Below are 24805 nucleotides of genomic sequence, written 5' to 3'. Positions count from 1 at the left end.
TAGTTTTGGCGTGAAAGAGTAACAGACAGACAGACAGACAGACAGACAGACAGACAGACACAGTTACTTTCGCATTTATAATATTAGTTAGGATTAGGATTAGGATAATGCTTCGAGAAAAGGATGGTACGGCCGTGCCGCTTCTTTGCTCGACTTGGTGGGGGCACTGCCGCTGCCGTGCCCCCAGATATTATGAAATTTTTGTTTTCAATCTAGCTGGCCCGCAGGTACCGCCTCTTACCCTACCCTACCCTACCCTATTCTAACCTACCCTACCCTACCCTACCATACGCTACCCTACCCTTCTTACTTTTTATACCTTCCCTGGACTTCCACAAATGTTTCTAGACCAAAATCGGTTCAACCGTTCTCGAGTTCTGAGGTCCAATTATAAGTTCATTTATTCTTTAAGTCATTCATCTTAGATATAAATTGCCTTAGTCTGGCGGTTAATTCATTCTAATGGAATGTTTAAAGTAACATAAATTATTATAGAACATTATGCTGGTGTGATGGTTAAATCTGCTTGGTCTTTAAATTGTTTTTACTTGCATTTTATTAAAATGTTAATGTCGTTTAAGCCAATTCTACCTGACTGAGATTTCAGATGCCTATGTCTTATGTCCCTTATTACAGTAAATAGAATATGTACATTCATTTTATATACAGAATTACATAGAAAACTATTTCAGTTTTACGTATTTTAATTTTTAAAGCCATAGGTACAATAATTACAGAGATATGATTTTTTTTCGAAAATTTCAAACTTTGAATCGCTCTGGTGAACATTTTATGTCATGGCGCTTCAAACATTCTGCCTTTCCACCGTCGACTGCAACGAAAAGAACGAGCGGGGTGTCAAGAAAAGGGTGGCTAACTCAGAATAATAACTGTCTCGTTAATAATAAAATTCTTTGGTGGAGAAACATTAAATAACTTATTGTAACTAACTAACTTTGTTGACTGTGATTTTAAATGGATTTTAGGGTTCTAACGTCTATCTTCTATCATACAAAATAATTTAAGAAATCCCAGTCCCTCACTGTTGCCTACCCGACCCTAATTTCTTTCTTTTTTATCAAAAACTTGATGGATAAAAAATCCTTCATCTTTCTTCTGGATTCCGTTCCTGAGAACCTACATTCAGTACATTATATTCCCCTCGCCACAGCCACCACAGCTAGATAAAATAATGGACAGCAACACCACACCAACCTATCGAAAAATAGACGCTATATAATGCGTACCTACTCTATAAATTTAATACGCAATTTGGTAGCTAGGTTCTATAATACAATGACTTGCTTATTAATTATGTACCGTATGAATCAGATCACTAAGTGTATTTTTATTTGTCAACAAACTTTTAACTATATATAGCGTATGATAGGCAACTATATTTATATATAGCGAGTTACTATTACCCGACCATGTACAAAAGCTACAAACAATGCGTGCTATAGGAAATACGCCTGTTGTTTTGTATTGGTAACATTATCACATCGTAGTTCTTCGTGCGAACTGCGAACCCCGCCGACGTCGAATTCCATTCCATCCAGCCGTCGAAGCTGTTTTCTCGGGGGTTTGAGATTGTGCAGTTTTGTACATTTATAAAATTAACGTGCCAACATCAATGTCAAACGAAGGTACGCCTCGCAAGTTCTTATTTTGTGATAATATGTGATCAAGTGTCGTCGTTTGCTTTTAGCATTTATGGCATCGCTTTCTCAGGTCGTATGTTTTGTCTTTCTCTCACTCACAGTGGATCATCAACGTGTTTGCTCTTCTGTCTCATTCTAGTAATACAACACCGTTGTGCTTACTCGTGTCACGTAAGAATTTTTTTATAGTCACTATCCAAAATGCGTGAAAATTATTGAAGTTTTGTAACTGTATCTTCATTACAGGTAACAATCACATTATAAACATTGCCAGAGTAGTCAGTGATAGATAAAATTCAATATAGGTCGTGCTAACTTTCACTCTAGATACTAGCAAGTAGCAAATGTTATAGGTAGGTGTACATAAATATAGAACCAGATACCTATTCTACATCAAGTTGCCGAGACTCAAGGCCGAAATGTAGATACCTATGTGCCTGGTAAATAATATAAAACAATAAGTATACGAAATATTATATATTTGGTTTCGTATGGACAAAAGAACAACTTGAGTAGTTGATACGCTACTGCAATGTCTGTCCATTTTATCGAACCTTCCCAGGATCAGCGCCATCGGTAGCTTATTGCTTAGTTTCCGAGGGTGGGTGTGGGTGAGCTTTGTGTCAAATATACAATCATATTTAGGTTTATTGTTAGTGTTTCCAATAAGTTCATGCGATTTGGAAGTCCTTGAAATAACCTCAAAATTCAAATACTGGTTTGCTATGTTTACCTGTGTTTTATCTTGCTGAATAAAATTCGTGTCTGAATCTTGTTTCCATACCATGAAAATGATCTTTGATTAAAATGTTCTAAATACAGTTAATTTATAAAAAATAGTTAAGTAAAGCATATAACTTAGCCATTGGCATCAAAACATGAGGAGAAACCTCATTTCACATCCACTAACAGTTTTTTATTGTCCTCAGATTAATTCAAATGTTACGAGTTGACTGCATAAGCTGCTCCCAAGGATCTGCCGAGCCCTCTTTATCTGTGATATACAGCTCAGCCTCTCGTCCGTCCTATAAGGTATGTGTTATACCCTCTATAGATTGTAAGATGGTTGTTGTTATATTGAGGGTTTATACTAATGTGGTTCTGTGGTTGTTGTAGGGCTGGGCAACTCTGGGCTAGAGGCAAGTCTGCAGCAGCTTCCAGTGGTGATCTCACCCTGCCCTCTGCCATAGAGGCATTAAACACTGCTACCTGCTTTATTGACTGCATCACTACGAACCATTGTTACTTAGTCTATAATTGAAACAATATGCAATCTGTGAAAATAAGTATAATGCTAGGTGGATATTGTAGAAAATTATTCTATTAAGGGTATTTAATTGTCTGATGTCTAATGTTTCTGTAATATTATGTGTTCCACATCTAATTAAGGATAATTGTTACTCCATTATTGATACTGTTACCGAACCAATGCAATGTAATTACTCCACCTCAATGTTGGTGGTGAACACAAATAAATTTGGTGCTTATAAGCGAGTCGAGAATGAGAGTCAGCGACTTAGTGTAAAAATGGTAGATAATAATATTTATAACATAGAATTTGTTGATAGTATCCAACAAAACCAAATGATTGGCGAAACGCCTAACTACTGCATTCCTTTAACGATTAACGCCATAACAGTCCAGGGTATCTCATACAGTGACCCGTATTTCAGTAGCTTTAACTTAAACTATAAGATGGCGTGTGGAGCGCCAGAGTATATGAACAAGTCTGATTACGCTTTTAAATCCTCAGTTTATATTATACGCAATGAGCCTTGCAAGACGCAACTACTGAACGAAACGTCTGCTCATGATATGCTATGCAAAACGAATACTACTCGAATGTTAACCGATGATGACAAGTCCGAAAGAACACACCATGACAATAATGTGGAAGAGATGAGCAAAGAGGTGAAGTCTTTGACGACTTTCGCGAACGGTGATCTCAAGATAGACGCAATGTTAGAGCTCGTGAGAGAGGAGGGGCGGGTGCTGCGGGCCATGGGCGGCGCGGCGCTGGACGGCTGGGGATCCCCGCGCCTGCGCCTCTGCGGCGGCGGGGAGAGCTCGCTCAACGCCGCCACCGGCTGGGGCAGCCCGCCCGCCAACAACAACAATGGTACGTGTCTTCAGCACACACTAAATCACATGCATTTACATTTGTTCCCTTATTTTAGAGTCTTTTCGTCAGTATAATATATGCAGGTTCTATTGCCTTCGCCATCTGTATTCACACTCATGCTCTCATATGAATTTATACCTACATTAACAATATTGACTCTTTTCTCATCAATATTTCCATTCCCAACAGCTGGCAACTGGGGCGGTGGCTCTAGTGCCCAAAGTAATAACGGATCGAACAATCCGCAGCAACAGTGGAACAATACGGCGCAGCGACCGCCTACTTCCCAACCGGACAGTAAGTCACATTTGTTTGTTATTGGCTAGCTTTCTTTAGTCCATGTGGTAAATAGGTAGTTATTCAACGCCTAGACTAAACAGTTTACATACTACTGGGAGTTGTAGTAAGCTATTATTATGTTATGAATTTTCATATAATATTTTTAGATAAACTAGCATAACAGTGGAATAATATGCTATGTGAACAATGCTCAAGTAAATATTGCCAAGACATTCAATGATGATGCCAAGTCTCAACAGACTCAAAATAGTAAACATACTTTGGTTCTAAAAAACATCAATCAATAGTCAATTTAATAATAAATATTATTTTCAGACGTGAACAACCCGACTAACGGAAATGGAGGCAACTCTCCTAACGGTGCCCCGACGAACGGGCCGTCTCCCGGAAACGGAAACAACGGGAACAACACCACATCCTCGGCCAAGATCGAGCAACTCAACTCCATGCGCGAGGCGCTGTTCAGCCAGGACGGCTGGGGCGGCGTGAGTAGCCTCATAAGCATTCATTTGCATACGCGTGACGGTCGCCGGCATAATGTAACTGTGGCTTGACGTTGAACTATTTGTTTCAGCAACATGTGAACCAGGATACGAACTGGGACGTGCCCGGCTCGCCCGAGCCCGGCGCGAAGGTGGAGCCCACCGCCGCTGGCGCCCCGCCAGCTTGGAAGCCCAGCGTCAACAACGGTAATTAGCACTTTTTCAAATTTATTGCCTCGTTACCGCAGCCATAAAGTTTTATGTTCAGCTACTTAAAAAACAAAATAAGTCAAAATTTCGGAATGCCTTTCGCAAAATACATCCGATATTAAATTAGTTATAATTGTTTAGGCGCATTCCTAGGCACCGACCTCTGGGAGGCGAACCTGCGCAACGGCGGGCAGCCGCCGCCGCAGCCGGCCACCAAGACGCCGTGGGGGCACACGCCCACCACCAACATCGGCGGCACGTGGGGCGAGGACGACGACGCGGGCGACTCCGCCAACGTGTGGACCGGCCCGCCGCCGCCGCAGCAGTGGGGTGGCGCGCCCCCGCAGCACGCGCAGCAGTGGCGCGTGCCCAAGAAGGACGACTGGAACGCGTGGGGGGAGCCCCCGCGCGGCGGCGACCTGCACCTGGAGGGCCGCGGGCCCGACCCGCGCGCGCCCAGCGCCGACCCGCGCCACGACCTGCGCGGAGGCATCTCCGGCCGCCTCAACGGGGACATGTGGAACCAGCACCACAACACGCAGCACGCGCCGCCCAGCAAGATGATGCCGGCCGCCGGCGTCAACCAGTGGGGCGCACAGGTCAGTACTTCACAAGAGAGTTTATTGCACATTCATACTATTATTCACATTCATGTAATGTAACATCTTGTATAATGGTGTATTGTTACTAATTACCGTTTTGTCGTCACAGGGCCCAAAGGACTCAATGAAAGGATCAGGATGGGAGGAGCCATCTCCGCCGGTAGCTCGCCGCGCACCCGGAGGCTTCGACGACGGCACATCCGTGTGGGCCGGTCGTGGAGCCCTGGGCGGCATGGCACGCCCGCCGCCCGGCCCGCCCGCCCCGCGCCCGCCCGCGCCCAACAAGCCCGACGCGGTCTGGGGCGCCCACGGACAGAGGAACGGATCCTGGGAGGAGCCGCACACGCCGGCCTGGCCCGAGCGCGACGTGCCCGCCTGGCCCGACGCGGCCGGCCCCGCGCTGTGGCCGAAGCCCAACAAGCCGGCCGGCCCTGGTGGCTGGCCCGACGATATCGGCGAATGGGGTGGACCTAAGCCCCCGCAAGGCGGTTCGATCGGCAAGCAGATTCCGAAAGAAATGCTGTGGAACAGCAAGCAATTCCGTTTCCTGATCGAGATGGGTTACAAGAAGGAGGAGGCGGAGGCGGCGCTGCGCAGCCGCGACATGAACGCCGAGGAGGCTCTAGAGCTGCTGGCAGCGGCGCGCGGGGACGCGTGGCGGCGCGACGAGCACTACGCGCACCAGGCCTTCCCGCCGCCCGCCGCGCCCGCCGCCGCCGCCGCCGTGCAGAAGCTGCTCAACCAGCCGCCGCCGCCCAACATGCAGCATCACCACTCCTACAACCCCAACAGGTATTTAGAACATCTAACTAATAACTTTTTGTTTTATGTTGTCCCTTTCGTGTCTCACTGAATGGCCTCTTTGTGCTTACCCCACGCGTCTCCTGATGCTATCCCTGTCAAGGTCATCCCATAATTTCCGTCTTTGTCTAACTTTACAACAAGCTAACATGTTTGGTATTTTCACAGTGGCACCGGCAACAGCGGGCAGCCGAGCACGGCGCAGCTGCGCATGCTGGTGCAGCAGATCCAGATGGCGGTGTCGGCCGGCTACCTCAACCACCAGATCCTCAACCAGCCGCTGGCGCCGCAGACCCTCGTGCTGCTCAACCAGCTCTTGCAACAGGTATGTAATACTAATCTATTCTATTCTGCTATCGGTCCGATGACATCTGCAGGGTTGCGGGGAATCAGTGGACCAGAGCGGCACATGACCGGAAGAATTGGCGTGCAAGTAAGGAGGTTTATATCCAACAGTGGGCGTTAGAAGGCTGTTGATGATGATGATGATGATGATTCTATTCTATTCTTAGAGGGGGCGAAGTTCCTGTATGTGGCTGTCTCGAGTGGAACCTTTGTACATATTCGCTTAATTTCAGCTCAGCCAGCCTAACTACAATACTATGTTACTTTATTTATAAAACATTCAACATGTTTTATTAACACCTTTTATAAGCTGACATAGTAGAATATAGGCGAAGAGGAATAAATAGATAATATTTTCTGTAGTATAGCTAAGGCGTAGTGTTATTTTTTTATATTTCATTCGGTGTTAGATTGTTGACATCAGCTCAGAAAAGCGTGTGTTAGATAACCTAAATAAAGGTAAAATAAAGGCGAAAAGCCATAGTTAACGTTTTCTATAATAGAGCTTATAAAGGCGTAGTGTTATTTTTTTATATTACATTTGGGGTTGGTGTGTTGACATCAGCTAAGAATAGCGTGTTAGATAACCTAAATAAAGGACAAAGCATGAAAATAGTAAACATAAACACTTGAAATTTGATAACATTATAATATTTTTTTACGTGTGTGCATAAAAGTTTAGTTGTAGTTGTAACGCATTGTGAAATCGTGTTTATAAACATGCCTATTTATTATAAGTTGTAAAAAATAAACTGCACATTGACCGGATACGCGTGCTATGCATTATTTGTGCAAAATAAAACACGTGCATTTCTTATTTCTCTGATTTTTTCAATGGAAAATAACGATAAATAAAAAATAGGAAACATGACACCGACGGCCAATCATCCTTGTCTGTCGATCTAAAGAGAGCTAAAGGGAATATAACCCTCTATCTTAGCACTTACACTTGTAGATAGCGATGTCTTACAGACAACCTCTGGGAGAGATAAGCACTAGAGATCTGCAATTTATTTTGACCGGATATATATTACATTATTCTTTATGCAAAATATTATCATATGTTGGTTGTTGACCAAAGACTACAAGAAAATAAATCCAAGGATTTACAAAATGAAAAATATAACATGAAAATCTATTTTGTTTCAGATCAAAGTCTTGCAACAACTCGTGCAACAGAACTCTCTCTCGAAGCCCAACTCCCCATTGGCACTGCAATGCACCGTGTCCATCGCCAAGGCTAAACAGCAGATTACTGCTCTTCAGGTAAATCATTGTAGCCCATAATGTATCATCTTAGCGTGTCGGTAACATTACTAGATCTATATTAGGGTCACCATGGTGAATGCATTAGCCAGTCAAATTAGCGTCAGTCGCTGACTACCTACTACGGTGCCGGTCCGTAAGGTACAGATAATATGACACTAGGGGAGAAATATCGTGCATCCCTTACCCATATGAAACCAGATATGCCACACCTTTGACCTAATTATCCCATAAAAGTTTCCTCTCATAGACGACCTCAATTACGTAATCATGGTTTAGTAAGGCGGTGCGACGACACTATCGCTATGTAAACACAGCCATATTTTCTAATCATATTTTGTTTACTGTTTGCTACCTGTAGATTTTGTTTCGATAAGATAATTATTATGCAGCAACATTCAAAGTTGATAAAAAAAATGCAAACTAGCCACTACTATCAGCATCTTCCACTTTAATCAAAATACATTTTATACGCAAAAAGTTACATGCGACAATCTTGCCAAGCCCCACCGCTATCTTATCAGCGCATTTCAACATACATTGACGCGTATCTTCCTTTGTCACAGAACCAAATCGCGACGCAGCAAGCGTTGTACATGAAGCAGCAGTCGGGAGGCAACGAGCTGTACAAACAGAACCACGACATGCTGGCCCAGCTGCCCAGCAACTTCGGAGACATGAGCATCTCCAAGGACCCGCCGACGGTAAGATGTCTGATAGAGATGTGTGAAAGAATCATTGTAGTCTGAAAAAAACAGAGAAAACCGTCGTCATAAAATGTTCTAAGTCGTCGAAAGGTCGATTTTATGTTTTTGTTTGAATCAATCAATAATATGTAGTTTCGAACATTTTGCAATAACAGCGATGATATTGGGTGTTATCAATTATCACAACACCACATAGTAGGTACAAAATATCGGTAGGTAGATAGGTAATAAAACAAAAGAGGACAGAAAGATTTTTCCAGGAGAACTGCCAGTCGCCTAACTAATGCTCACATCTTTTGAATAGCTATATTTTAAGTCGCCTTCGAATCAACACATTTCTATCGGTTCCACAGTTAGATGCTTCGATGCCACAGGCGATACACAGAAAAATACCTATACATATTACACACTTCATATTTGTTTCAACACAAAAGTTTGGCTTCAGTTATGATTTTCACAATCCTTACCCTTACCATTACCCTTACCGTTACCATCCCTTACCTCAGATTGTTCCTACCCATTATAATAGCAAAAGACCACGCCCTACCATCGATCGAGAATAAAAGAAAGACTATAAATGGCAATATTTCTTCAATAGACGGATAATTTATATCGTGATGAAGGACAGGGAATTCACGGCAGGGATGTAATAATCGCAAATTGCTAACTGTCTCAAGGCTAATGTCTACATATAACAGACTGTTAAAAAGAATGAAGAAATCAATAGCTTGGAAGCAAACGGTTCACGTTGAATGTTAATAAATAATTAATTTGAAGATGCCATAAGAAATAATGTTCTTAATTAACTAATGATAATAGCCTCAAACTATTTTAACAAAAAGTAAGTTTTATTAGCTAATTGGTAGACAAGAAATCGTTAAGATAGTCGTTAATTTCTACCGTAGCGTTTCTTACGCTATAGGTAAAATAAATATAAACACTCAATTTCACATAAGTACGATCGTAGAAATGATGATCGCTTGTATCAATGACCACACTAGAGTCAAGGAAAATAGAATCACATAAATAAACATTACAAAATATGTAAACAAAGGTAATACTTATGTAAGACGAGTAACCTTCACGAGTAATAAATCAAGCGGCGGAAAATAAGAGTTCAGCGTTCCCAGCTATTAACAGTAATTAAATTAACTTGTATGTGGTTAATTTTACCCAGGTAGGAACAGAGGAGTGTCATAAGTTGATTGTTTTTTTTCTGTGGGTATGACTGTGCCTGTTTCGTAAATCAGGTTTTCATTTAGTTTGGGTTATCGTTATAAATAACGATGTTCTATGTTTTCAATTCATTGATTGCATTGTTAGCTATTTACTAGTTAGCAAGTTAGATTCCTGCTGCGTCATTTGATGGCGGGGCGGCTATTCAAGCGTGCAATGCAATGATTCCTAAAACTTTCAGCTTCAATAGGTTCACTAATTAGAATAACAAGAATGGAACTAGAACAGTTTGTTTGCAAAGGAATCAAAGGATATTCGGTATTAAAGTAAATAGTTAAAACGTTGTTTAGTAAATTTATGGACATATATGATTAGTTTTAGAAGAGTTTTTGTATAGAGTTTAGTTGTGACTTCTGTATTCCTATGCAAAAGCATTTTAAGCATGTATCATTTTAGTATGTCGTTACGCAAAAGTTTAGGTGTAGATAAGAACCATTTCAAGTCTCTGTCAAACAAATACAAAGCGTATCCGAATTTATCCTTTCCAATCAAAACTACCATTACATGACTGCAGACACACAAATACACAGAACACACAAAACGTATCCCATTTTCCGCTTCCTTCAATGACAACTAAACTAACAAGCCACAACCCCACAGCCATACGGCGCAAGCGGCAACCAGCAGTCGCGCCTGAACCAGTGGAAGCTGCCGTCGCTGGACAAGGACGGCGAGGGCTCGGAGTTCAGCCGCGCGCCCGGCACCGCCAAGACCACCAGCCCGCAGCTCAACCAGCTGGGGCTGCAGCCTGACTCGTGAGTTTATATTCGTAGAATTTTAGCTACAGATAATGTATTTTTTAGTGTGATGGCGTTGGTTCAAGTTAGGTGATAGAGTCTTTGATGCAAGGTCAGAGATGAAAGACTCGTGAAGATGCCTACATCATTAAGTCGTTATATCAAAAAGTTATAATGATCAGCCACTGCTTCGGGCTTTTCTCATCTATTGGTTACTTCCGGATTCCTGTTTAAGCTCAAGAACATGTCTGCTCCTAAAGCTATGGGTCTTCAGCAGAAGTGACTGGTCGTATCTTTCGATTGTATAAAACTTTACTAACTTATACATTCAAGCCTGTACTGATATCTGCAGCCCCGTATAGGCAATTGTGGTCAACATCATCATCAGCAAACTCAAGATTAGACAGCACGACAGAATGTCTGGTCAAAAATAAACCATTATTGCGGCAGCTAAAAGATCAACAATGATATCAATCTACAACACTAACCAGCCAATCACATGATCTTCAACACTAACCAGCCAATCACATTCCAGCACATGGGGCGTAGGCCGCGGCAGCGAGGGCTGGGGCGACAGCAGCGCCGACGTGGCGGACGGCAAGGACGCGTGGCCGTCGCACCCGCACCAGCCCGTCTACGACCTGGTGCCCGAGTTCGAGCCTGGCAAGCCCTGGAAGGTGAGACCGTCGCTCCTGTGTGTGTGGACTTAGAGTAGGGTAGTTATAGAGCTACTGCAGGTGTTTTACAGCAATGCTATATATAAAACGTAACATGACGATGAAAGGGAGAAGCTATAAGCTTCTTTTGTTTGAATGCTAAGTGATAAGTTTGTATGATGTTACAGTATGTATGAAAAAGATAAAGAGTTAATAAATAATGTGTCTGTTCACAATTTGTACTAAACTTTTTTTGCTGTTAACATGTTTAGCTCAGTATCCATCTAAAATTGGATTCAGGTATGAAGTATCAACAATATTCTTGCTACATTACACAACATGACACGTGAATCAATACATCAGCAGCCACGTTGTAATGCACTGCGCATTGGCACGGGCGCCGCAAATTATGTGCAATAATGCTACATTTCTCCCAGGGTAATCAGATGAAGTCAGTGGAGGACGACCCGGCCATGACCCCGGGCTCGGTGGGCCGCTCGCCGCTGTCGCTCGGCATCAAGGATTCGGACATGCTCGGCGGCAAGACGTCGCCACCCGCCGGCAGCGTGGGCAGCCTGTCGTCGTCCACGTGGAGCTACGCGCCGCCCGCCTCCACGCCCGGCGCGCTGGGCAAGCCGCCCGCCGACGCGTGGGGTGGCAAGGCGCGCACGCAGCCGCCGCCCGGCCTCAACAAGGCCTGGCCGCAGCACCACAACTCGCAGCAGCGCTCGGTGCCCACTTGGCAGGCCTCCACTTGGCTCCTGCTCAAGAATCTGACAGCACAGGTAGCGTAATGACGGATTATTCAATCTTGTTTTTCGATGACGCGCTCTAACCTAATTAGTGGTCATTAAAGACCGGTTATTATGTTGATGAGATGTCCGATGATCAGAATTAGACAATGGAATCGTGTTTTGAGTTGAATGTTATCTTATGAATACCAAATTCGATATTATAAAATGCCTATCAGATCGTATTTGACGAGCTGAATTGTACAAACGTAACTGTTCCTTATGAAGATGTAAATAACGCAGTGTATTCCGTGTTTGCAGATCGACGGGTCGACCCTGAAGACTCTGTGCCTGCAGCACGGGCCTCTGCAGAACTTCCACTTATACTTGAACCAGGGCATCGCCCTCGCGCGCTACTCCACCCGCGAGGAGGCCGCCAAGGTGAGTCCAACTTCTTGTCAAATATTCCAACTGATGGCAGTTTTCTCTACCGCCATGGTCTGAATGGATGATGGCTGCAGGCTGCGGCTGCGGCAGAATCAGGCTTAGTATATGTAGTATAGGTTTTCTAGACTTGAAGCTCTTTATAGATTCCTCCACCTTTACTCAAACGCTGCATCTCTCGTACACAGGCCCAGATGGCCCTGAACAACTGTGTGCTGAGCAACACGACGATCTTCGCGGAGTCGCCGGCCGAGTCGGACGTGCAGATGATCCTGCAGCACCTGGGCTCGGGCGGCGGCGGCGCGTGGCGCGGCGGCGGCGGCGGTGGCGGCGGCGGCGGCAAGGACGCCTGGGGCGGCTTCCTGTGGCCCGAGCAGCACGAGCAGCGCGCCACGCCCTCCTCCCTCAACTCGTTCCTCCCCCCCGACCTGCTCGGCGGGGAGTCCATCTGAACCAGCCCCTAGTCACCGTAGTAAGTGTTCGCACCGCGGGCCCGGTCACACCCCGCTCTCACCAAATATCGGCGCGTCGCGGGCTATACCTCAGTCACGACCCGTGGCCTTATGTTAGTCTGTATATTTATTTTTTTGTTGTCGGGCTGTTGCTGTTTCGCCCGCCGACCCTGTTGCGTTTGCGTTCCGTTTCTTTTGAGTGTTTGTTTTTTTCTTGCGTCGTTTTTTTTACACATACTTACTTACTGATCGTATTTAATTATTTATTTTTGATTTTAAAAATTCTCACGTTCGATGAGCCTTCGTTTTCCATTAGTGATATTTTTATTCAGCAATAAATGAATAAGTGCATTTTGCCGACTAACAAATGTTTTATAATTAGTTTGTAATTTTTTTTATAAATGATAACAAAAATTTGGAAATTATGAGATTTGAAGTGCATTCTTGTAGTGGTAAATTCCTTTTAAGCTGTATAGTCTGAGATGGAAATCACTATATATATATTTATTATAGGAGCGTATAGATTGCGGGCCGCGCCTGTCGCTCGCGCGGCCCCGCGATCCGGTAATCCTGTGATGTAAAGTATCTTGCCTAATATAAGGATAATCTATTTTGTTGGAGAGTATCAGATAGATCCAGCGGTCGATAGAGGCCGATGCTACTATTTCCCCAAATTTTTTCCAGTATTTGTGATTCAAGTGCCACTTTATGTTTAATATATGAAACAATTATCTAGATTATACGATTAATGTAAGGGTAACCTAATATATTAAATTGAAAATTGTTTTATCATTTTATATTACATACATTTGTGAGAAGTGTTATAAAAAGTACTATAATTGACAGTAATTTAAAAATATTACACTTTTGTGTATAGGTAAGAATAAAGTTCTAACTTAAATTTAGCCATATCAATATCTATTTAATAAAAGATTTGTGGTATTTTCTATAGGCTCAATTTGAACGTTATTCAAAGTGACATATGCTTTAGATATTCTGTTAACAATATACTTGTAGTCGTAGGTTTCTCGGTATTACATCATGTAGGTTAAGTTAACGTTTAAGTCCTATCGTAGGTTTTAGTAAGCGTAATATTGATATTTTATGGCAACGATCGCATGTGTAAATGTTTGTTATGATAAAGTTTATTTACATTTTTATTTACTTTTTATTTATTAATGGTGTGCCACAGAGATACTCTGCCAAAATATATCATTACCAATACGTTACAGGATAAGACATAGAGTGGCAGTAGCCCGCCCCGCGCGGCGCCGCCGAGACTCACGCCCGCGACTTACTATAATGTACATTTTCTCATGTATTTCGAGCATCTTCCAGTGATCTTACGATTAAACATAACGATAGTAGTGCTAAGTTAGGTGTAAGTAATCACTGTACCTTGTCGAGCTGCCCGCTCAAAAACTCTTCACAAATTATACAATTAAGTTAGGTAATCGCGATGTTGTGTCTAATGAAAGTATTCGTGCATTAATGAACCGTTTGATCGCTTCAGACCCGTAGATGTCCTAGTGTTAATGTGTCGATGTGTGTTCATACGCCGCGAGTGTAGCATTTCTCATTACTTAAACTTGAAGTTAGCGTAAGAGCCGTGGGAACCTCCTTCGCAGTTTCCGTTGCCGCTTCTTACTCGACCGTTTTAACAAATAACAATGCGTTTTTGGTGCGGATTTTTTATTCGTATTCTTTTACTGACAGTACAATTAATGTAACACCAATAATATGTTTAGTGTAAAGTGTGTATAAAAGCCCATATATTTTTAACTAAATTAATAAAATACACATGGGCTGTTTTCTAAAATTCTGTGAAAAGTATCAAAGATTTTGAGACATAACAAATAGCTTTTCTTTCGCCTTCAATGGGGCCAATTGATTGTCATGACATTCATAAGTTTTAGGTGCCAAAGAGTGAGTATCAAAGATATATAGTGGTGTCTGGAACAATTTATAATATTTGTTCAAATTGATAAATCTTCCAAATCATATATAAAATGGTATTATAATTTTGGTACGGGTTATTGATCTGATGTTCCTATGTTTCTCAGGCGCGAGCAATACTCAATGCCGCGCGATAACTTTTCAGGTTGTAAATTCCAATTTTGAAAGCTCAATTCAATAAGGGTATTATTTTCGATTCTTGGTATGAAGCCTTCATTAGTAGGTTACTTCTGTCCGTGTCTTCATGTTAATATTGTAATGTAACGTATAAAATAATATCGCCTCGAGTCACAATAGCAATACTGGTGCAGAAAATTATGTATTTTCATGTTAAAGTACAGTAAAATAATTACGAGAGTTAATTTTTATACGAATATTAAATTTTCAATTAGACAAGCAGAAGTAAATGTTCCAGTGCCCCGTAGAATACGTCGTCCATAGTATAAAGACGAAAGAAGTCATGCCTTGAAATTTAGTCAGTTTAAAAGTGAACAGTACTTAATAATGTTTATGAAGAGACGTAGTCGGGCGCGGCCCGGCCCGCCGCCGCCGCCGCGCCGCACGCTAAGTGCAATTTAGTCTGTGTTATTGTAAGTTGTTGTGTATTTATATCTCATTCTATACTGTAATATGTGTATATTGTGAAATTATATTCTTAAAGATTTAATACGCTTCACGCTTTCACTTTTAACATTACGTGACTTGTTTCTGTTATTTAGAATAAATTTACGTACCTAAAGTTATAATAATAATAATTATCATAAAGAAGTAAATTTTAGGAATATATAAAAAAAAAACAAAAAAAACTTAAAAAACGTAAAAAAAACAAAAAAAAAGTAAAGCATAAATAAACCAATGATTGTGCCTCAATGAACTGTGGTACGTTACCGTAACCGATGGCAGGTGTAATCGTTCCCTTCTAAATTGTAATATAGTGGAGTTAGTGCTAGGCACTGAGACTAGCACTGTAGCGTAGCGCAGTCTGGAGACAATACCGGGCTGCTGCGGGCACCCCCCGACTACTGTAATCATTAATGAGCTTAGCTATCTTCTTTTAACGTAAGTGTTATGTCATCAATCAACATTTTATATATATACATAATTACCTAACTGTAAATAATTTTATGTATTTTATAATTTGGATTTCATGAAGTTTACCGAATGAATATTTAACTTTTTTATATTGAATTGCCGTATTGTCAACTGCCCGTATATATTTTGTATTCACGTAATAATCGATTGCGCTACTGAATTATAATTTTGTATTCCATTACACCTCAATGCCAAAGTAGACGTCTGCCGGTACCTCGACGTACAAAGAGCCCCGAGCCCCAAGCTGCTCCGCTTTATAGCTCAAGTGTTCACTTATTACTTGCTCATTATATTGTTGTTAGTTTTAATTTTTAAACACATTAAGACGCGTGAAATTCTAAACTAAATTAAAACCCTTATTTATAGTAAAGCTTTCTAAACGGACCATTTCTTGCGACGCGATCTGCCACCGGAAATTCAAGGCATCTAGACGCGACACTGGCGATGCGAGCATTGCAGATAGTGATCGATCTTGTGTAATGCATGTTTGGCACGGCTTGGACAATTTGTTGGCAACGCCGTAGTCCCGCACTACCCTCGCTTGTACTCCCGGATTGTACTCACATAGGGACCAACTCTTCAGTCGCATGTCATTTCTCCACCGGATGCAGATTCGTACTAAAAGACATTCTCTTTAAGTTCGCCAATTAAAAAATCTCTCTCAAATATAACGAAGTAAACTTATGATAAATGTAAATTAGTGATAGTGTACAATATTATTGAGGGCCTTTTTATTTTAATAAGGTTAATGTTTTGCTTGTTGTCTTTATTTATATATATTTTTGTACGTTATATCGACGTTGACGTCCTACATAGAAGCACATTAGGTGATATCAACAAAAACTAGTCTTCCTATGGAGTGGGCTGCAGCACAAGAGGCAAGGATCCCTCTAGTCTTGTTACGTGGTGCGTTTGAGAATACCAAATATAAATTAACGAAGGCTTTCGATACATGTAGTGTACGGTAGACTAAAGATTGGCCGAGCAGCTTGGAACCCGAATATCCATACAAGGGAATGGTTCATTAGTATTATTATAATGCATTTATTTCTCTTTTGTCATAGTCACTCGAGCATATATTTAATTAATTGAGCTAATGCCTAAAAATTGGAATATCAGAGTTTATTTAGGATGTTTCATATTTTAGTGTTTAAATATCTAAAAAAACTTAATTATAGTGAATGGATTTTTGTATTATTGGTATATAGTTCTAAGACAAAGGGTGTTCTTGATAAACACAACTGATTACTACAAAAAAATAAACAAAAAAAATGTACTGAGTGACTTTACGTGTAAACAGAGGGCCATGATATAATGTTGAACTAAGCTAAATTTGTCTCTTAATGTGGTAATTTAACTCAATGTGATTGCTGAAAATATTCTTACTGCTATTTATGTGTAGTTTCGTAGTTGAGTAAGTCGCCATGTTGCCGGTTCACGGCCTCGTGACGTCACGCGACACCTAGCGTATCTGTTAGTGCAGTAGCGTACACCGGTTGTGTCCACGACTAACGAGATTTATGTGTCAATCGTAGGTACCTTTTGTGTTTTTGATGTACTTTATTCTAGTTAGGCTCCACGTAGTTAAATCAAAATTTTGACGGTCGGTTATAGAATGAAGGAACCGGGTTGTGTAGGAAGCAAGAGCATCCCACCAATGTCGTTAATTGATGCAGTAGACTCGACCACTCACTGCTTCTCTAGTCTATCTCGCATTCAAACATCGCTTTAAATAAATAAACATTGTTATCGAGCATAATAGAATCCTAATATGACTAGTTTGTATTCGTATTATTGTTTCATTAGATCTCTGTTGTACCTGTGTGAAATGTTTATGACAGTGTTCAGCGTACCCGGCGGCGCGGCGGGCACCCCCCGCCTCGCTCGCTCTAATACGTAATCGGCCGAGACCAAATTCCTCAACTAGTTCCACTGCACAGTGCATCCTCTCATTATCGATATTTCTATTCGGTGTAACAAGCAAATACTCTACGGTCTTAAATTAGTCACTTTTGTACCTTGATCGTACTCTTGTACTTGAATAATAAAATAACATATAGTGAGGAACGACTAATCCAATTCTGATATATACTTAATTTAAATTTTGACAGACTGATAGCTGTGATTAAGAAAATATTTTTAATATTATCCAGTGAGTCGGGTGAAAATATTTATTTAATTAGACGTTTCCTACTGCCATTGACACTCCTAGTGACGTGACAGTCTGCTTCATATATCTATTTATACTTTAATGTTTCCCAACACAAATGCCTAACGAATGAACGATTATTGCATTTCCTTAGTATACCTATTGGTTTAAGTTGTACAAACACGAGCAAGCTATTGAGTAGTTTGTCCCACCTCGTTCCTGGCAGCTCCTGCCCTCTGGAAACATTATAGATTAGTTAAAGTTTACATGACATCACCCGTACGGAGACTGATACCTCGATCACACATACCACCGATGTCATCTCCAGTTTGTTTCATCTTGCAACGTTGCATATCAACAACATTTCTAAATATTTTGTTAGATTCATATCTGTAATTCCCATAATACGAGTTAAGTTTAATATTCAAAACATATTCCTAATGGTTTGAAACCTGATAAGTGAACATGATAGTACGTACCGACCTTGTTTGTCATATCTGTTTCGATATGTTTAGTTGAATGTGTTTGGAGCATCATATTGAATGTATCGACTGACGTGGTCCTCTTCTAAGACGATGTTGACACCACCTATGAGTTGTAAAGTACAAGTTAGGCGCAGCGCCTTGCGCGCTCGCCGCTATGTTATTGGAAGTAATACCTAAGTGTAGTTAGCGTAGGATAAGCTCAGTCGCGTCTCATTCAACACCCGGTTACGAGTCGACTCTCAGTCATGTGACATCGGCACGACTGCTGATGTAATGAGCAGACACCTAAATTTGTCATAATTATATCAATAGGCTAAATAAATATAAAAAATATAATAGTTTTTTCTGTGCAAATTTTCTGTGATGGAAAAGTTTATTCTAAAATTGTCCTAGTATTAAAAGGAAGTGTAACAGGTCTGCTGTAACTTAAAAAGTGCAACTTATCAGTCTTTTCGCGCAAAGGGTTGTGTATTATTTTTACGTAGTACAAAATGTGTTCGCAATTTGATTGCTGCTTTAGTGTTCCTTATTTTCTTGTTCAAATTAACTTTGTTGTTTTTATTTTTATTCGAAAGTTGTATTTTCATAACGGATGTAGATGGGGGCACACGTAGGAAAATTTATATTGATATACTTAGATGTCATTCGAGTGCATGATTGGCTGCCTTAATAGTAATACTTGTATGTACTGAGTGTCCATCCAGTGAGCCACGCCGAGCCGTGGCGAGTGGTACCTTCGCCTCTCCGTACCAAATAATAGCGTAGTCTGTCGGAGTATCACGTCTCTATCTATATTACCTCATTGTATAACCTCACATATATCCTTATATCACACTATTTATTGACTTCCCGTACTTATCACACGCACTGCACTGTTATTTGGTACACTTTAACTTTGTTTTAAGTTATTTTAAGGTGTTTATCATGAATTTTATCAGCGTATTAAATAGTGGGTATATTTTACTGTTATTTTTCTGAGACTACCTAAAAGCAATGTAAGTATTTTAAAGTAAAGCAGGAGAACAATAATTATATGTAAGTGTAACAGTTAGTGAATTTAAGTGTGCTATTTTCCATTCCAGAACTCAACGATATCAAAGTTCTCGTAATACTTATGTTCGGGTTTTAAAAGAATGTTATTATTGTATAATTAAACTAAACCTTATGTGATTGAAATGCAATGTTTAGAAGTATTTTATTCTTTATTTTTATTACCATTAATAATAGGTAGTAGAGATCTATTTGAGAGTCTAATGTATCAATTATTTGTAAAGTTGGCTGTAACTAATTAGAGGTTACAATAAGTAGAAATATTTTAATATAAACATTTGGAAAATTTTATGTAGGTGAAAAATAGTCGTTTTGATCATTATGTGAAGTGTTGTAATTGTATCGTACTGTATCGTTAGCGCAATGTGTACGCACAAGGTGACGTAGAGACGAGCGAGGCGCGGGCGGAGCGGAGCGGACCCGCCCGTGACGTCACGCCGCCCCCGCCCGCCCCCCGCGCACTCTCCTCTCATCTCTGCGTCACTGCACAGCACTACTAGACTAATTCAGTTATTAATGCGTAAGGATATTTTTCTTACATTACATAAGATATAGTATAGGCAATAAATATTGTTAAAACAAAAAGTCCCTATGTAATCGAACTGACGACAGAAACGCATGTTATAATTGTGGCCTCTTTATTAATAAGATCTAAGTTACATGTTAAAGAAAATTAATTTTGCTATGCACAGAAATGATACTCAATTAATTGCCAAAAAGTTATATATTCATAGTTCAACAATATTTCTTTTGGGCATATTTACTTTGAATTTATGCAAACTTAGATTATGAGTATAAGTAGGTTGTAGAATTATATGTAGAATGGATGCATATATTATAATATATCTATATATTTAACGTAAGGTGAATTTGAGATGTATCAATTTCTTGTATTGTTCGTAAGTTTAGATAATAAATGGGTTTAGCCATACTTCGGCTGGTTTGATATGTATGTTATATATAATATCTGATTAATTGTAAAAAAAATAATAAAAAAATCCCCAAAAAAATGTTGTTATCATTTATCTCGTTTGTTATAAGAACCCTATAGAGTTAGATTAGGCAGGACACAAGATTTAGCTATCAAAACTGGTAAATCAGTTATAATGTTAAGTTTGCTGAATATCATCAAGAGGAATCATCATCATCTATATTGGGTAAACCTGTATTACCGTACAAAAACTTAACCACGTTTAACGAGTGTAATAAAACAGAATTTGAAACGGCATGATACCTCTTGACTGCGTCTCGTATACGTTAGCATAGGTTTTCATGGTAGGGCCAACAATTTCTGACACTGAAAAACTGTCCGACTTGCAAGTCATTATCGTAAGTGCAAAAGTTGCAAAGCGTAGTCGTGAGACAAGGTGTTGTACTGGGACAGCCGTCATTCGAATATGTAGAAAACACCATGCACTCCGTTATCCCAAGTATTCAAAGTATTTGGTAATCACAGGTATATATTAGTTATTATGTAAGGCCCGTACCTAAATCAAGAAACAAAATGAAATGGCGGTCGTTAGGGCTATCAATTCGCTATAATAGTCCTAAATGCAATACCAGTATCGAACGGTTGCTATTTTCATATTATGTAGTCTGAGCCTATCTGAAACCTAGTTAAACATTGGGAGATATGGCGTTTCGACTTTCTCCGTGTTCGGCATCATAAGGGTCACAGTGACAGTTAAATAAAGTCCATTTTTCTCTCCACCTTTAATTTGCAAGGTGCGGGTGCCTATATAAATAGAGTGAGTCGCCCGCGCGCCTCAGTTGGTTTTTGATTTTTGAAGTGAACACTTCGGCAAAATGGCTCAATGTAGCCACGGTTCTCGTCGGCTTCGCTCCGACGGGGAAAAATATAATATTGAATTTGCGGAGTCCTCGCTGCCGGGAGCTGTAGCGTGATGCGGACCAGGTGGCGCGGGGCCTGCCGGCTGCTGCGCACGCAGCCATTGCTGAGGATTTCGCAACAAAGGTTTGAGTTGATAAGCCGTGAGTAAAATGCTATTATTTACTGCTTTTAAAAGCTCAGCCACTGGTCATAATGCTCCGGCGCTTGGGGTTTTTATCCCACGCAGTAGGGTCCGATTCAATAGTCGTGGTGATGATTGATCACATATTCCGGTCCTACTAGTGGCGCTTGAGCTAGATACTTACATTAATGACCGCTTTAAGTAAAGCATATGTTAATTTTATACAGGAAAAAAAATAAATAATAAAAATATATTTTTCTACCCTCAATTTCTAATATTTTTAGAAAACAGTTGATAAAAATTTTGCTATTACAATAATGCACTTGATTATAGCTTATGTAAGGCTTTACAAACAGGAGCTTTCCAGGACCGTCATAGGATTTTTTACAGGAAGCACGTGGCTCCGAGTTTCAGTATGTTGGGACATTGTGGCATGTGCGGCGATTAATGTGATCCGCCGGTACCTACCCGCTGAGGGTAGGCAGGCCGATTCGGTGAAATTGAAGTTTCGTGTAACCTGCACCCGGCCCTGTGCTCCTGCGCTGGCCGCCGTCTTGTGGCACCTGCATCGCAGCGTACACCCGACCCTGCGCTCCTGCCCTGGCCACCGGTTCGTGCCACCTGCATCGCAGCATACACCCGGCCCTGTGCTCCTGCGCTGGCCGCCGTCTCGTGCCACCTGCATCGCAACGTACACCCGGTCCTGGCCCTGGCCACCGGTTTGTGGTACCTGCATCGCTGCATAGACCCAGCCATGCACTCCTGCCCTGGCGGCTGTACACCCGGTCCTGGCCCTGGCCACCGTTTTGTGCCACCTGCATCGCAGCGTACACCCGGTCCTGGCCCTGGCCACCGTTTTGTGCCACCTGCATCGCAGCGTACACCCGGTCCTGGCCCTGGCCACCGGTTTGTGCTACCTGCATCGCTGCATAGACCCAGCCATGCACTCCTGCCCTGGCGGCTGTGTTGTCCCACCTGCATCGCTGCGCACACCTGGCACTCCTGTTCTGGTTGCCAGATCCAAACGCCCCCTGTCTGGGAAGAGATTTTATGCTCAGCGGAACCGCCTGCACTATTGCTAGCACGGTCATCATCATCATCAGCCATCATTATGAGTGACTTATTTAGAAGGTATCGAGTAACGTGCGCCATTCATCAGTGATTTTGGCATATGCAGACGAACGTTTACTGCCAAGGTTGGTCATGTTAGCCATACAAGGGCACACCAAGGAAGCCGGAGTAACCACCTGCAGTCGCCGTAGCCGCATCGGCATGGATGACGACAAATCGGGTAACGTGCACCGCTTCTAAAAGTGTTATAGCACTTCAATTTGATGCCTCCGCTGAGGTAGGGTATTCTATTAAAGCAGCTTTCTTCTGAACTGCCCAAAGTGACCTGTAGACTGCTCCTGGGGATAGTTGTGCAATAAATTTTTTATTTCGATGTCTCTGCTGAAGAAACTGTCTAATGCAGCTTTTGTTCTAAACTGCCTTAAGATCATTGGACTGCTCATGGGAATGATGACGCACGGTAAGTACAGGAGCGTTACTCTATACTGATGAGAAACGAACGAACGAGAGCTGTCGTGCAATCGGCACGTTTAATACATACAAACAGATAGCTCGCGCCGCAGTGCACTGAAAGTTCGTTTTTCGTCATATAAAGTGACCCCCCAGACACTATCTTAAGTGTCATGACACATCGGCAGATTCCAGCTTTGAGTCTTTTCTTTTCTCGGCTGTGAGCAAAGTGAATCCCACCGGCGAGTGTTCAACCTAAAAGCACTGAGCTAATTCCTGATTTCGTGAAAGTCGCTGTTGCTATACCATACCGCTTCACAAGTTACCGAATTTATTATGATCCTACTGTCGGGTGATCATGATCGGAGTGTCATCGCGGTTTCTGAGTGGCACCATATTAGCTGTCTTCCTTATGTCCCAGTGGATTGTGAGTGTGTATCCGAGCTCTTTGTTGAAAAATGCGTGAACCTCCTACGCAGCAGCTGTCTACTAGTTGTGTATCGAATAAATCGAGTAACGGTGCTCTTGCACGAGACGACTACCTTTTGGTAAAATTATAACTTCCACTATTCTGGGAACATGCATATACCTACTGTGTACTGTGTATCACATCACGTGTAGCCGCAGCCCTACTCAATGTACGGGGCTAGATAATAAACAATGGCAGTCGTCATTAAATTTCTATGAATTTCGAAGGTCATCATTTGGAGCACAATCCAAAGGGTGAAAGTACCTATTCATGCCTAAACGACTTCTCTAATGAAAATGTATTTTTAATTCGATTCTGGCGCAAAAGTTTCATAACTATTTTTCAACACTGTATCTGCTGAAACTACTTAGACTGACTGGTTAAGATGCAGACGTGCCGTTTTCACAATTCCATTTTGAGTAATGCTCAACTGTTTTATGGATCTTTCAGTTAGTTACGTAACTAGTTACCAAGTAAAAAAAAATTACTTGCGTCATGCTCGTACTTGCATCTCATTTAGGAGCTCTCTGGCCTCTAGCTGAAGGCTAAAACTGGTATATATATCTACTAAGCTAGTACAGAGTTATAACCGGGCAGCGGTGACATGGTAGCTGCTTGATTTATTAGAGTTTGCTGAAAACTTTCTAAATAAGTAATAATAATTAGTCATAATATTAACTCTTCGCAGTTCTTTCAGAATGCAATACCAGGTCGCTGAAGTAGGTAACCTTCCTTAGCTGGACAACAACAAGCCTTTTTGCTTTAAAGAGTGTCACAGTTATTCGCCGTTCCACTGTCATATCGATGTCCAAGGACTTTTTCGTGGGTATAGCTAACTACCTAAGTTTACCTATAGATAGCCGCAAGCTATCTGCTGTTGGCGAACTGTCAGTTCTGATTGATAAGTCAGGCTCGAGGTGGCTCGTCCAACTGTCCATGTTCCCGCCACCATGATTGTTGCTTCCACAGATTAGAGAGTCTATGTTGGCTGTCGTTGCATCAGGTCTGATCAGGTACAACTAACATCTTTACGTACCATCTTTATTTAATCGAGCTATTTTATTTTGTTTTATCTAGGTTGACTTAATGGTTTCAAAATCGAACCTACAACAATGTAAGTAGGTACCTACCTACGTACCTTTGAAGTTGCAACAAGGCGAAGCCTTAAGGTTTTGGCCGAGACCTGCCCTTAGTGTTGACGAACATACCTAAAGGTGACCTTGTTAATGTTTTTCATATGAAGTACTGAACATTTTACTTATCCTGGTGGCATGACTGATCATTTACTTACCCAGCTAAGACATGTTAGCCGGGTTTCATTTGTCAACTATTACAATTGTTATTGTTGTGTTAATCAA

The 24805-nt window shown here is 41.5% G+C and overlaps 1 protein-coding gene across 5 annotated transcripts; it reads left to right on the top strand.

Annotated features, from left to right (window-relative positions):
• Positions 1–1418: 1418 nt before the first annotated feature.
• Positions 1419–16792, top strand: LOC105393860 (protein Gawky). 5 transcript variants are annotated; one of them, XM_038109211.2, is made up of 16 exons: positions 1419–1646; positions 2591–2693; positions 2778–3780; positions 3973–4080; positions 4399–4568; positions 4658–4772; positions 4929–5374; positions 5487–6169; positions 6347–6503; positions 7673–7789; positions 8356–8493; positions 10333–10487; positions 11005–11146; positions 11563–11910; positions 12178–12297; positions 12489–16792. In XM_038109211.2, exons 3-16 carry the CDS (start codon positions 3006–3008, stop codon positions 12750–12752), a joined length of 3738 nt encoding a protein of 1245 aa, XP_037965139.1. In that variant the 5' UTR covers positions 1419–1646; positions 2591–2693; positions 2778–3005; the 3' UTR covers positions 12753–16792. The 5 variants fall into 5 exon arrangements, with proteins under 5 accessions (XP_037965139.1, XP_037965135.1, XP_037965138.1 ...); XM_038109207.2 differs by having other exon boundaries at positions 1448–1646; positions 4917–5374; XM_038109210.2 differs by having other exon boundaries at positions 1452–1646; positions 4917–5374; positions 11572–11910.
• The last annotated feature ends 8013 nt before the right edge of the window (positions 16793–24805 follow it).

Source organism: Plutella xylostella, chromosome 17 (assembly GCF_932276165.1).
Source record: "Plutella xylostella chromosome 17, ilPluXylo3.1, whole genome shotgun sequence".
Taxonomy (NCBI): domain Eukaryota; kingdom Metazoa; phylum Arthropoda; class Insecta; order Lepidoptera; family Plutellidae; genus Plutella; species Plutella xylostella.
Note: the sequence above shows the minus strand (reverse complement) of the source record. Positions and strands in the feature narration are given on the sequence as shown.

Coding starts and splice junctions, on each gene's coding strand:
- LOC105393860 (XM_038109207.2), top strand. CDS start 3,006: ATGTCTAATGTTTCTGTAATATTATGTGTTCCACATCTAATTAAGGAT. Junction 4,569..4,657: donor GCCAGGACGGCTGGGGCGGC/GTGAGTAGCCTC, acceptor TATTTGTTTCAG/CAACATGTGAACCAGGATAC. Junction 7,790..8,355: donor AGCAGATTACTGCTCTTCAG/GTAAATCATTGT, acceptor CCTTTGTCACAG/AACCAAATCGCGACGCAGCA.